At 35.5% G+C, this 15,777-nt stretch overlaps 1 protein-coding gene across 1 annotated transcript in view; it reads left to right on the forward strand.

The window, feature by feature from the left end:
- LOC113237162 (mitogen-activated protein kinase ERK-A) overlaps positions 1-15,777 on the forward strand; it is a 137,227-nt gene that overhangs the window by 101,760 nt on the left and 19,690 nt on the right. The window contains exon 6 of the mRNA XM_026473473.1: positions 1,103-1,270. Within this exon, the coding sequence (XP_026329258.1) occupies positions 1,103-1,270 (168 nt within the window). The remainder of the gene's footprint in view (positions 1-1,102; positions 1,271-15,777) is intronic.

Here is a 15,777-nt window from a genome sequence, read left to right on the forward strand (position 1 = left end):
CTGACCCACGTAAGGAAGTATGTCGTGCTACTTATAAAAAGAAAACCTCTTACTGACAATGACTGTAATGGGAAGAAAAAAGACCCGATGGTTTTATTTGGAGCTTTGTAGTCAAGTTAGCCACCATGCAATCATACTATTTACGAGCAAGTGTGATGAAAATATCAATTAGGACGCTACTCAAACGGTATAATGCCTCCTGATTACTTAAATTGCCCTAACAGCTTTGCAACCGGACCACAAATCTTTCTTTCAAACAGAGAATTTTCCTGTACAATAACTACCAGAGTAATTCACTAAGGGGGCATTATTCAGAAAGACCCAGACCAGAACTAATGTAGAAAAATATCTTTTCTAAATTAGTCTTACCGGAACTTTAATCCGGAGTCTTCACGCCAAACGCCCTTAGCGCTTACCTCAAGGCCACTAAGGTCGCGTGTGTTTGACAAAACAAATATAATACACGATTTAAATTTGAAATAATCCGAGTACAGAGTACTAAAAAAGCCGACCCCAAAAGTCATTCAACCCCTAGTTTGCCACCCTTATTAGATGAAATATGGAATATTTTCTACAAATTAAATGGGACCGCTTCTGAGGTGTCCTATTTCCAACAAAAAAAAAACATTAAAATCAGTTCACAAATTATCGCGTAACATACAAAAAAAGGCAATAGAATTGAGAACCTTGTCCTTTTGTTGAAGTCGGTTATGTTATTAATAGTTTCATTTCCAATGTATAGCTATCGCGAAAACCTAAGAAATCGATATAAACAAATATAACCTCAAAACATGTTAATACAAACGAGAAATCAAGCAGGCGACATGGTACATAAGTGGTCTTTGTTTTTTCCAACCTTATAACGTCGAGTAGGGTCGGACACCTTTCAGTGGACCCACTTAGTGCCCATCTGAAAGAAATGTGATATGTGTGGCCTTTTTGTGGGGGTGTGAGATGAACACAGGCAGTTCATAAACCTTCATTATCTGTACAATGTATCCTGTTTCTTTTCGTGCCAAATTAAGTTAAAGAACATTAAAGATAGAACAAGAAAGTTGTCACTATTGCTTTTACCTAATAGAAGATAATGATTGTTGTCCAGGGCTACACCAAATCAATAGACATCTGGTCAGTGGGGTGCATCCTAGCGGAGATGCTGTCGAACCGGCCGATATTCCCAGGCAAGCATTACTTGGACCAGCTCAACCATATCCTGGGTGTTCTCGGCTCGCCCAGCCAGGAGGATCTTGACTGCATCATCAATGAGAAGGTGAGAATATTTTTCCTTTTAAATCGTCTTTTTTTAAGTTCGGTTGATAAAAGACTGTTAGCAGATGGACTGCATGTCTGCAGTTAATGCGTGCAGTCGTGATCAGCTGCGTGCAGTCGACATTTCAACTGCAAGCGTCGACTGCAGTCGATGTAAATGATAGTCAGCAAAAATAGCAATGACATCCTTAAGCGGATATAATATGATTTTTTAACTTGATTTTTTTCAGCAACGGCAAGAGGTAACAATTTCTTGAAGGTTTAACCGACTTAACGGTAAAACAAAAACACGATTTGTGAAATTTCTCTCAACGGACTTATTTCACATTTCGACAATTCTTAACATATTTCTATTTGTAATACCACCGGCGCCGTCGTCTACATTTTTGATCGCAAAGTCCGTCACAAAGTATAGTCGGGAATTACAGACGTGGTTTTGTTGACGAATTGAAGTTGAGGATTTCCATAGAAATTTGTTTGTTTCCTTATTAATAGTAAAGTCAACAGTTGGAATCATATATTTTGGTAACATTACTCTCCTTATATTTTTGGTAACATGGAACATCATAAAGCATGCTCTATTTATTCTATTTGATTATGTATTTTCTATTATTTAATATATATTTTTAGTGGGAATTCAGATCTTTAACTATTAATATTATGAAGTTACTAAAATCTATATAAGCTCTTTCTTCGAACAATATATTTTAAGAAATATTTTTTTATAATCGTTAAACAACTATGTTATTAAATTTCCTTAATTCAAAAACCAAAAAATTACCTTGTTATCAAGCATTAAAAGTTTTCGGTGGATATATTATTATTATTACTACTATAAATTGCAATGTACAAAAAACTCAGTAAGGGTTGGACAAAACTAGTCAGCATACTTAAGTGGCGGATTTGCAGTCTTAGCTGCCCTAGGCCCCAGGCAATGTAGTCAGTACCAGCATCCGTTCAGTATGTAGTTTTTGAGTTTATCGCGATCAGACAGACAGACGTAGACATTATACATTACATTATAGATATGTAACATATCTATATTTTATACATAAAATGTACGAAAGTGATTTACGAAGATTAACGATGCGATGCATTGCGGCCAGCAATAACGTGTGCCTTAAGAATATTTAGGTACTTGGAGTTATTTCTTGTTACCAACAGTGAATTTTTTGTCACGATTGGCCGCCCCTCTAATCTGGCCGCCCTACGCCTAGGCCTATTAGGCCTTAGGGCAAATCCGCCACTGTCCACAGTAATTGTATTTTATAAACAGAGTTTAGTCAGAACACTTCAGTACGGCTCATATAAAAAGTACGTTTATTAAAGACACCGTGATGAGGCATATTGTCAGGTGGAAAAATTGAACAACACATTTTTATCTTGGGTCAACTTAAATTCCGATAAAATACGTTAAATATTTCACAATCACATTACCTCATAAGTATTTGAAAAGAAAAATAAATATTTGGAAACTAACAACCCTTACCTATATCAATCATAGAAATTGATGAACATGAAAGAATGGATTATTTATAAGTTTATCTACACTTGGAAGCAAAAATATCGAACTGGTGTTTATTTTTGATGTTACAGTTTTTACCAATTCGCAACAGATGTTATTGTTTTGTTCCTTTAATGACCTTAATGAACGTGGATTATTAGTGTTTTATTGCTATTTAGGGTGTACAACAATATCATTATTGGGCTTGACAAAAGTCATAATTAAGTATTATTGTTCATTATTCTCATTTAAAAATTACAGATTTTGGTGAAAATACAGGCACATTTTATGTCTCAGGGTGTCTGGGGCGCCAGTGGCAGTGCCCCTCAGATCTTTGCAATTTAAAGCTCTGAGTGGCAGTGCTGCTTAGTACTGTTATGGATAGGCGTATTGCTTACCGTCAGGCACACGACTTGTTCGTCCCATCATTTGGTATAATAAAGAAAAAAATATTTATCGAAATGGAACAACAAGGGCAGAAACTGTACAAGTTGTATCTCAAGCGACATTTTCACAACCCTTATTTAATATAATATATATATAATATAATAATTTGATACGGGTTTAAAACAACGAACATAAACTAATTTCGGCATTTTTGCAGCCAAATGCATTTTGAAACCAAATGCATCATCGATCACATCGTTATTATTAAATACATTATTGATTTACGTAACTATAATCCATTGACATAATTTGAATCTGAGTTTAGATGCATAGTCGTTAAGTTAAACATACATTACATACGTAAACAATTTTTGAAGCATTTTGCGAAATACGAGACGAGTAGGCACAAAAATGGCAAATCACATGTTGAAGTGAATAGCAAAGTCAACTTAGCAACTTCCTTCACAACCGCAATAATATATTATGTATAACAAAAAAATCAATTTTTTAAATTATTATATCGCCACACAATTATAGCAGCTGCAATACATATACATAATTTAATTTTCGGAGCCAGTAATAGGTATAGGGCGAAAGAATTAAAAAAATATTCAAGGCATAAAATCACGGTTTTTGTTAAGTGTTACCTTCAAGAATTTATTTTCTGTTTGTACTTTTATTTATACAAAATCCAGTGCTTCAGCCGTAGTCGTCCTCTCACCCTAATCTGCAGTAGTAACACTAGAGATACCTTTATTTGACAGTCAAGAAGTGTTCATTATTATTAAAGATCAGTATTATGTATGCGAAAATTGGAAGGGAAAATTGTTTACAATTACTTACAATTAATCTTATTGTCAATTTAGAAAACCATGACCTACATCCTTGTGTACCTATGTGTTAGAGTCAATAAAATATTATTTTAAATTTAAGTAGTACCAACAGATTATTATTTTGATATTATGACTCCTCTAATAGTTACTTAACTGCTACTCCTGATCCTAAATTACTCAAACGTTGGTTAAAAATAAACAATGACCTTATAAAACTAAAGTTTTAGATAATACTTTTCTACATCATATACTGAATGTTAGCTATTATTGATTGAGACTGTTAATTGATTAATTTTGAAGTCAAAGCTACTTTCTTCATATTCGAGTTAGAGTATCTTTCACCTCGCTACATGCTTTGAAAAATTCTAGATTAATCTCAAATTTCAACACAATATTATGTTACCAATTATAATAGTATCATATTCACAAGCCTTACTTTCTCTAAAAAATAATAAGATTAGGAAATATACATAGATCCTAATAGGAGATAAAAGTGTTGGTATTATAATAGAGTGTAAGGTGGAGTACAGAGAGATCATCGAAAGGAAAGCATTGCTGAGTACCAAGTACTGGGGGAGCGTAACTTTGGTGTATGCCAGGTATGTACCTGGTAATGTAACCTAACGCCGATTATGTAATCGGCGTTAGGTGTGTAAGGAGGTAGAGTGGGTATTGCAGGAGTAGGCCCAACACTATGAGCTTCTAGTCCGTCCCAATTTTCCATGAGGTTTCGCCTTTGCAGATCTTCATCATTGGATAATGGAGCACCCCAGAGATTAGCTGCAGATGCCAGTAAGGCTAAAGCTCCTGCTCCAGTTATTATGTAGAATCCGTACTCATAATCAACTTGTATTGTATTAGGATCACTATTGTTTGTATTGCCAAGGACCACAGTAGTATAATAACATACGCCCACAATAGCAATCAGTCAGAAAACACACATTATGCTTGGGATAGCATTTCTTCTCAACATTTTTATTGCTTTTTTACAGTGACAAACTTCCATTTTGTCTTCAATAAATATACTAAGCTCCTGAACAGTCAGTATCGACTGCATACATTCAGTTCCGCCTACATGACAGTTATATATTCGTATATATCGACCTCGCATATGCAGTCAGTCTGGTAGCAGCCTAAATTTCTTAAATACGCGTTTTTGGTTGGTTGAGTTGTTCGAAAGATAATGCTTGTGAGGTAATGTGAACCAAACCAAATTTGGTTAAATATTTACATGTTCAATCGCCCCATTTGTACCTGAGAGCCACAACAATCAACACATTTGCGATATCATAAATGCCTTCTTACTCTATAGGCGGTGGTAATTACTTAAATGATATGGACCATTTGTCTCTTGGGTGGTTTACGTACAGGGTCCAGAGGTCTATAGGCGGTTCTAATGACTTACAATGATATGGACTATCTGACTCTTCAGTAGTGTACGTATAGAATCCAGAGCACATCAATGCGGTTTAGGATAAGGTAAATCCAAAGTATCAAGCTTGAAGTGACCTTGACTGTACTATATAAAACTAAAAACACTTTGGGCTTCACTGATACCGATGTCAGTACGGCACAATTGGTGTATAGTCACACTTATTTCACATTTTGGTACACAGGGATCACATTTCTTTACTTTTCTATCGTTATTTCCGTTCACATGTTTTATTGTATTATGTAAGTATAGATTTGATTTATTGCAAGAGACAATTCAGCACGTGTATTCATAAAACGTTCTCTTTAAATGCAACAAATATACAACACGATTTGAAGAATATGATACGCGAGATAAATGGTTAGAATCATTGACTTACAATTATATGGACGTCGGGTCCGCGCTAAAAAGTGTCCGCACTTGTAAGGCGCTAAAATCGGTTTATTCCGTAAATCCCCACTAAGAAATCCCCACTGGTGGGGATCGTTACATTTTATTCCACAAATCCCCACTAACGTAGCACTTGCTACGCGGTGGGGATTTGTGGAAAAAAAATCCCCACCAAGATATTATTTTTACCAGACTATAACAAACCAAAAGGAGGGTTATGTTTTTGTTATTGATTTTCAACTCCAATGCCTCGTCATTACATCGACACATAAATTAAATGGGTTTTCATTAAATTGATAGCGAAGTTGAAAAATTTGAGTTTGAATTTATTTTAAATAATTAAATATTACAATTTGCTTATTTTCTCCCTTGAACGCGTAAGAAATGTGAGGAGAGGTCTACTCGATTCTACCAAAGGTACTCAATTTGTTTTGTAGTTAATAATACATATAATAAAATATTGCTGTGGTAAGTATAACATTGAACACGTGTGTTTAGGGTTACAAAAACACCACGAGGAAAACATGTTTCATAAAGGAATAGAGCTACTTTTGTTTAAGAACAAAGGACTTGACCCGAAGTCATAATCAGCTGTGTTATTATTTTCTAAAACGTTTGGTGTGCCGTTCGTAATTGGTTGATTATTTTATGACTCGTGCATCCCTTGCGGCTACCTGGAGTGCTAATATTTTAAATTTATTTAGTGTGTTAAGAGTATTCACTGTGCGACATACATATTTGGAGCAATTATGCAAGGGTGTTCTACATCTTCAAATGATGCACCAGGGTTTGAATACGTGTTCAAAGCAAGGAAAGAGATCAATTCATCTTTCAGACTCAGAGGGAATTGGCTGATGGCCACATAACACTTGAACACTTTTTGGAAAAAATGAGATTTATACGAGCAAAGTATTGTTTATTTGTTGACTTGTTGATTTTACTTAATATTAACATTTTTCAATATTGTTTTAGTTTTTTAAGTAATCTAGTCAATTATTATAAATATGTGATTTTTTTAAGAAAAAGGCCTACCCTTAATAAAAGTTTTAAATAATCATTTAGTCACTTTTTAAAACTGTGAAAAGTTCAGCTTCTATTACATGGTTATTAGCTATTTTCAAGTTAATTTTTTTTACAATTTTGAAAGAACTTACTTAGTATTTTGTAATTATTTCCCTTTCCTGTGCGAAGGGCGTTGATTACTAACACTGCTGTGACATTCGGTCTCCCTTAAAATATTTCTTATCAATCATGATTGTTGAAATGAAACACGAAGAAGGCTAATCACCTCTTAAAATAAGACTCATTTCTTTTATGTCAGTGCAAATTATATTTTTCTTTTTGTATTTGAATAAAACCTTTTTAAAGAATTTTTTTTTAAACTCATTATTATCATGCAGTTCCAAATTATGTTACTTTTAAAAAACTAATAGAAAACACGTTTGTGTGTAAATGGTGGTAATAATAATAAAAATACACAAAATAATATCTTGGTGGGGATTTTTTTTCCACAAATCCCCACCGCGTAGCAAGTGCTACGTTAGTGGGGATTTGTGGAATAAAATGTAACGATCCCCACCAGTGGGGATTTCTTAGTGGGGATTTACGGAATAAACCCTAAAATCGTATACAGAGCGCGACACTCCACTTTAGTCTTCATTTGTTCTACGGACAGCGCGATACTGCGATGACATAACAATTTAAATTTCGAATAGGTTGACTTGGGACATTTTTTTCGTGGTTTTTGTATTAGACCCGTCGTCCATTTATTTGTAAGTCAATGGTTAGAATGAATAAAAAAGGACTTCAGCTCTTTTCTTTTGTTTATTTTATAAAAATAGCGACCCGCTGTAGTTTACAATTTCTATGTCAATGTTTGGAGTTACCCAATTCGTAGAGAGGGGCGGACAAAGTGTTTGAGTGGGTTTTAGGGGCATCGTCGCTATACTGATAATACATTTGTTTTAAGTAATTCGTAGACACAGAAAATGAAGATGATACACTTTTAAGCTCAATTAACATTGCTGCACCGACCGCAACCGAGTGGAAGTGAAGGTTTGAAGAAAAATAAAATTAAATAGCGTAAAGATCTTTATGTCAGTTGTGTAACGTACAAACTAGAGACGATACGGTTGCTACGGGAATTCCCCATATGAGGCGCAACCTGTTATTTGGCGTAATTTGTATAGAGTTCATTATGTTACAAAAATTCTCTTCCATTCCGTTCCGCGGAATCCTTAATGATCCAAGAGTAGTACACGATTTATAATAGAAATTGCAGTTCTGTTGAACAAAATATAATTTCATCAACATTTTGCTAGATAATAGGCTGATCCTTTGTGTTTGTTGTTTGTTGTCCGGCCCGAATCGAGGACTGTCCTGGTTTCCGGAAATTTGTCCATTTAATTACCGTCGGCAATGACTCTCCGAGTCACGTTCAGTGAATAAAAACAGGTCATGCCTGTTTTTTCTTCAGACAACTTAACCTGGTTTCAAATTGGGGAACTTCCTGTACTATGAGTACCAGACCTAAGGAATTCACTCCAAGGCAACATCCAAAAACACTCAGACCAGAAGCAATTTACAAAAATATAGAATATTTTTGTTATTTGTAGCCACATTTTGCCCGACTCTAGTGTACCACAAACCTTATCCTTGTTTTTAGTAGCAGTAAAACTCTTTGTGAAAGAGTTCATCCAGGGAAGTACTGCCACCTTAGCCACCTTACCTATGTCTGCGGCCACGCAATAACGTGACCGTAATTCCGGTTTTGAAGGGTGAGAGTGCTGGTGTAATTACAAGCACATTCAACTTATTTCTCAGGGTGACGGGCGCGGTGGCAGTGCCCCTCAGATCTTGGCTATTAATGAAAATTTGCGATTAGTTATCAGTGACGCTGCAACTGCTATAGACAGGGGTGTCGCTTAGCAGCAGGCGCACAACTCGTTCGTCCCGACACTTCGCATCATTAAAAAAAAAACACAAATATCTAATTGCTACCTAAAATCCACGCCAAAATCGCCTTTCACACACTTGAATTACTTTGATTCCCTGAAGGACCATTTTAAGGTACGACCTTAATTTCGGGTAGCGAATTATTGCTCGTTATACATAGGATTCCTAAATTTGTCACCAATCATTTGGTGTAATTCTCTGACACATTATTCTTATACACGTTCATTACTACTAATCACTGGTGCTGAGAGCTTTTCAGAAAAGCGCGCGACCCGGCATTCCTTGAATGACCTTGTAGAGGACAGGATACCCTCCGGACCCGCGTGATAGGCTCCGCTTTTAGCGCATTACTTAACCCTTCCAAAATAAATGCGTCATCCATCATCGTTCTACTTAAATGGTTGACATTGGTCTCCTTAATGGCTCGTTGTATATGGTCGTGAAAATTATACCTCATTTTTTACGCTGTAATACGCTACCAGGTAGCACGGTACAAGAAATGTAGCACGTTACTAACAATCATTACTAAGGACACGGATTTTAATAATTCATGAATTTCCAATTACCAAGTACAGGGTCAAGCACGTCAAACTTGATACTTAAGATTTAATTTCAACCGTCTTTCGCTTGCGATTTGCGAAGTCGAAAGTGTCAAGTGTGATCTGTTCTTGACTGTACTTTAGCGGCAGGTAATTTTTTACCGACGAATTTTTAGTTCTAAGGGGTCATCCACGGATAATCTGTATAAATTAAAATATCCGCAGGCACATCAGCATCTACATTCATCGATGCTGGTATTAATTGCGAATGTTCAAGTCGTGACATGAATTAAATGGCACGCTGGAAAAGTTTACAAACCTCCCAGAGACAGATTGTAAGCCGATTTTCGTTTCTAAAATATAGGTTGTTTTTAAAATAAAATTCCACAACGATTAAGCTAGGCATATCGATTGTTTTCATGCAGATTGATTCTTTTGTTAATAAATGTGACAAAATCATTGAAACAATATTTTATTACAGTACCAAAGAAAATAGAAACATTTTCATGTAAAGAGATATATATATACATATTTATATAATGATTATAGATGTACATTTTTCGCGTTTTTTTAAATACATATCAGCATCCTCATCAGCATCTGTTAATTTATTTAAACTTAATTCTAAAAGTCATTCTGAGGCCCAGGGATCAGAAAAGATATCCTGGTATCAAGAACACTTAGGAAGTTGTGTATTTGAACGTTTTTGCAATATACTACGTCATGTAAAAATTTGTAGGTACTGTCAACAGCACATCAAGCTCTTTTGTTCAAATATCGCCCCCAGAGCAACGGAGCAAGAACCAACAATGTGTAGCCTGATGTGCTGCCGTCTAGGCCGTAAACCAATGGAACAAACCCTTCTTTCACCGACGTTATTTTGTTACTGGCAGATTTTTTCAAATATGATACCGATTAATTTGATTCATCTATTCATGTTTCTTCTACATTCACAGATATCATCACGCCTGGTAGCACCGGGGTAGGCAGAGGCCATTGACCTGCGCCTGCTTCATCTTTTTTTCAGCCTTTAGTCACATACTCTCTCCGGTTTCGAGCCATTCTCATCCAGGTCTTTTTGGTTACTTTGACTATATCGTCCGTCCATCTAGCCTTCTTGTGGCTGACGCTTCCGGCACCAGTCCGCGGTCTCCACACCAGCACTCTTCTGCTCCACCGGTCATCGGTTGTACGGCTTATGTGATCCGCTCCAAGCCACTTTGCGCAAGGTTACGTGTCACGTCAGATAGCTTGGTGCGACTCCGGATTTCTGTATTTCTTATTTTGTCGCTCAGATTGACATCCAACATGGCGCATTCCATTTTGCTTTGAGCTACACCTCCTCAACCTGCTACGCTCCTGACAAACCTCCTTCGCCTCCTCTACTCACATCAGTCTCGTCATACTGATCGTGAGTCTTGTCGTCAGCTACACGCCTGTCTATGGCAGTTGCAGTGTGACTTAGAACTTTGAATCGCAAAGATCTGAGGGACACTGCCACCGCGCCTGCCACCCGACATAAGTTGACTAGTCCCATGTGCCTGTAATTTCGACAACAACCATACCCTTCAGACCCGAAATGTAGTAATAGTTAAGGCGAAATAGGTAAGGTGGCAGTCTCAGCACGAACTCTTTCACAAAGAGCTCTAGTGTTACTAAGTACATGCCCTTTTATGCTTAGCTCTGTAGTAAATATAAAACGTAATAAATATGCGAGTACCTTAGCAAAGACCTTTAATCGACAGTTATTAATAAGTCAAATCTCAATTTTACAGACTCAAAAGGAATTTCGTTCTACTAAAACAATTTATAGTAGCTATAATATCCGCTATTACATTAAACGCTGCTCAAAGTATTTCAAATTCCTTTGTCATGTTTATCTTGAAATATAACCTTGTGGGAAGCCGCGTTATTTCAATACAACCCATCTTAATCCTTTAGTGAACGAAATTGTGAAATTTAAAATAATATTATTTTTTGTAAATTGTGATGTTTCACGTTCTTTGTTAGCGTTTGAGTACGGCTTGTGGCGTTTTCTACTTTTTTTTTGTTATTATTTCCACAGAACAATACATACAGTAGAAGTGGTTAGTTAGCGTCCGACACGTGCCAACTATAGGTCTCGAAAGACCTATCTGAGCTCAGTCTACCGTTATAGCTTTGTATGGTATGATTGTGTCAGTTTTTCGTGCAAATTATCTAAACTTCTAAAAAAATGCCTTATTGTGTTGCAAGGCACTTCCATTGTTTTTTTTCTTCCATGGTTCGAACTAGAAATTAAATTAATACTGTCGTAACTCAAAAATATGTAGAATAGAGAAAACACTTTTTGTTATACACAATATTTAGTTATCCATTTATAAACGAGAATCTTAATTTATTGGTGTCATTCAGTAATTTATTTAACCGTGTATTCTCAGTTCCACAATTTTGAGTCATGACGTTATAGTATTTGGATTTATGTGCGATTTATTTGTATTTGATGTCATCCCACCTGACCAAATTGTCTCAAATATGATTTTGTTTAGTCCTTGTGAGAATTTCCTTGCCTGTTTCTGCCGCCAAGCATTAATGTGAATATTACTGCATTCCCGTGTTGAAGGATAAGGGTGCTAGTGAAATTACAGGCACATAGGACTTGTCAACTTATGTCTCGTGGTGATGGGCGCAGTGCGATGCCCCAAAGGTCTTTGCGATTTAAAGCTTTGAGCGGCACTGCAACTGTTATGGATAGGCGTATCACTTACCGCCAGTCGCACGACTTGTTCGTCCCAACATTTGGTGACATGAAAAATTCATTACGCAAATTTATTTTAACGAACTCGTTATACCATGGAGTTGTAATTATATATATAAAAAAAGGTGGATATGCGATGAGTAATGAAGAATGTTTGCTTTCGAGAGCTAAGTAAGATCGTATGCCTTACTCAAATATTTATTTGAATCTAAATCGCGTATATTTGTTTTTTCAAACAAACGAACGTTTCAGGCCCTTTACTGATTCCATAAACACAGCTCATTGAGATGGTCAAGTTATGTCTAATATTAATGCAAATACCCTATTTTTCACCATGGCTTCTAAAGTTATTAAAAAAGTTATTAATTGTAATAATTTGTTTTTAATTTACCAAAGGACATTCCAATTTACGTTACATATGTTTTGCAAAATGTTTTATTTTAACGTGAATTTTAATTTACTATTTTTTTAGATCCGAACAATTACTTTAATTACCTACATATAACAATTACGGAAACCTAAGAACTCGGATAGTCTTTTCTACCTATGAATTATTTCATATACCTGGTAGATACATACTTATGTATGTATATACTTACTACTTAGTATTCCAAATACTTCTAGGCGAAATATCGATTCGCTACCGAAGTGCAGCAGTCTTAATTATTTTCCTTTTTTCACAAATATTTTTCCAGTTCCAAAAAGTTTTATTGAATATAGTTTGCACAAATATTGCGCTGATGACCTCATTAGTACTTTTTATGCTACATTCAAATTTCGTCAATAAGCAACAATATAATAAACAAGCGTTCAAGGTGGGAATGGCTAGGGCGGTAATTGTATCAACGCTGTACTGGGTTCCTTCACGCTTGGATACCATTTTTCATTTTACTTCCGCTGGAGTGCAGTCATCCGCCTGTCAAGTATAAAAAAAGATTGAGGAATGGCGGAGTAATTTAGTCCATAGATTGTGTGCAATTTGAATGGATGGCTAGAAAGCTTCGCTTGCCACGCTTTGATTATTGAGTGTAATCATAGTAATTTGCACAAATACAAAATGTATGTAATAAAACATAATAAAAAATGAACAATTACAGCAATCTTTAGCTATAAGGGGTGTAAGAATGAAAACAATTGCTTGCACATGCGAATAAGCTGCTTAGTGTTTTTTTATATGAAAGATACACTAGTCACAGTCAAGTCATTGTATAACTGCAAAAGTCTTTTTTAAATAGAAAACCACCGTGAGACTTAGACATAATTATTAACTTAAGGATAATCACATTAAGGGGCGTAAGGATCGAAACAATTGCTTGCACATGCGAACGAAGCTACTTAATGTTTTTTATATGAAAGATGATTACTAAATAGAAAACCACCGTGAGAATCAGACATTAACTAAACTAAAGGATAAGTCACGTATTTAAATTGAATTTTTGCTCAACGTGTTTCGAACCAGTTCGTGGTCATCATTGGATTTGACAAACTAACTTAGTTTAGTTAATATTGCATAAGTCTGTTCAAGGGGGCATACCTTCCGAGATAAGTTCGGCTACTAGACAAAACAAAACGAATGTTTTGGCAATGGGGAACCTAGGCACTCTACGAGGAACGTTTAAGTTGATGACGGCCAACTATTAAGATTGATCAAGCCATGTTAATAATAGTAAAAAAAATATTTTGGACTTATTAGTGTATAAGCTTTTCTATAAAAGCACGACGATTCACTTTAATACATAAAATCGTGTCGAGCTATCTCGGGCCATTCCTCTAACGTTAAACGATCGATCTCTTTCGTTACTGTAATAGATCTCGTTCATTATATTACGTTCGAAATTCCTATCATGGTATTGTTGCAACAGTCTGAATTGAAAAACGTTTCACATCAAAAAAGAAAATTAGGGAATTTCAAATCATAATATTCCTTATATCGCTGCTTTGAAGAACAGTGGCTCAAACCAAAATAGTTAATTTTTCACTTATTGCATAGTTGTATTCGAAAAACAGCGATTTTAGACACAATTTTAGGTCAATATACGATTCGCCATTAATTTTTAAACGATCTTCCTGAACAATTTCGTGATTTTTGTGATAGTCCGGTATTCTAGAAAGCCGTCGACATGTATTAATTCTTTCCATTTTTACCTTTCCTGATAATTTTTTCTGTTTTTTTTTTTTTATATACGAAGTGAGAGACGAACAAATCGTGCGCCTGGTGGTAAGCCATACATACGCCTATCCATAACAATTGCAGTGCCACTTAGAATTTTAAATCGCAAATATCTATGGAGCACTGACACAGCGCACCCTAAGAAATAAGTTGACAAGTCCCATGTGCCAGTACTTTCACCTGCACAAGGGTGCAGGTTACTGTGCATTACTGCTTGGCGGTAGAAATAGGTAAGGTGGCAGTACTTCCCTGGACGAACTCTTTCACAAGGAGCTGTACTGCTTAAAACTATTTGCCATTTATAAAAAAATACGTAACCTGTCTACAAAATTATAGTTTAAAAGTTGTCCACAGTGACCATTGTTTTTTGTGGTGGGGTCTGATACCACAAGAAGCGCAAGATGTGAAGTGCACCAGTTAGTCATTTAAAATGAAGACTCAAATGGTGACATCTTGTTGCTAACTCTCTAAAGAGTTCAAAGATTTTCTTTAGGAGCCAGGGAAATATTTAAAGCCAACTAATATTATAAATGCGAAAGTAACTCTGTCTGTCTGTTACGTTTTCACGCTTAAACCGCTGAACTAAATTTTGGTATATAGATGGTATCTAGGAGAAAGCTACTGTTTTATCACAAAGGGGGTGAAATAGGAAATGAAAGTTTGTGTGGAAAATCTATAAAACTGAAAATTAGTATGGTATAGTCGGCTACTCGAAGTATTATCTTATTCTACGCAGTCGTGACCACCAGCTACTTATTTAAATGTGACATTATTGAGATTTTTTTTATTAAGCGGCGACGAATGCCAAAAGTCAGAACAAAGCAGTAACGAGGCGTGAAAATTTTCCTTGGTAAAGCCGAAGCTTTAACTTTTTGAAGAAACAAAAACACTTTCCTTAACAAAAAATTCTTTTCCCGTTAAAAAGATATTTGGACACAACACTTAGCAAACAATATACTAATTCTAATTCACTTCATTTCACTGGTTTAACTTATTCTACGCATAAAATGACTATAGTTTTTAAAGTAATTTACTATTTTATGCTACCCGTAGCGATACGAAAGTTTGTTAATAAACAAACTTATGAATGCTAAATGTTACTATTTTAATTACCTACGAATTAAAATTACCTTCTACATACATTCTTTACGTAGCCCTATTAAAAGAAACACTCAAATAGATATAGATATATATGTAACACTATTTATGGTTAAAATTTACAAAATACAAATTAACCATATTGTGTATTAATTTGCTATTATAATAACTTTGTTACAATATTTTAAGAAAGTTTTACATCTGACAACAATTCTGATAATAAACAATACAAACTGTAATATGTTGGAATAAGGTTTAAATTTACGTAAACGCTATTCGAATATAACCCGATTTATTCCGGCTTCTCGGCTGCCATTTCGTTAGATGTTATAAAGCGGTTTTTGCAAATATGTGCGTGTGTTTTGATAGGAGCGCGTAGATTTCATGAATATGTATAGAACCCGCAGATCCGCCGGCTTACCTCGCGCTTATTGATTGAGACGCATCGGGACAAGTTATTACG

Source organism: Hyposmocoma kahamanoa, unplaced genomic scaffold (assembly GCF_003589595.1).
Source record: "Hyposmocoma kahamanoa isolate Upper Pololo Valley unplaced genomic scaffold, ASM358959v1 93, whole genome shotgun sequence".
NCBI classification, from domain to species: domain Eukaryota; kingdom Metazoa; phylum Arthropoda; class Insecta; order Lepidoptera; family Cosmopterigidae; genus Hyposmocoma; species Hyposmocoma kahamanoa.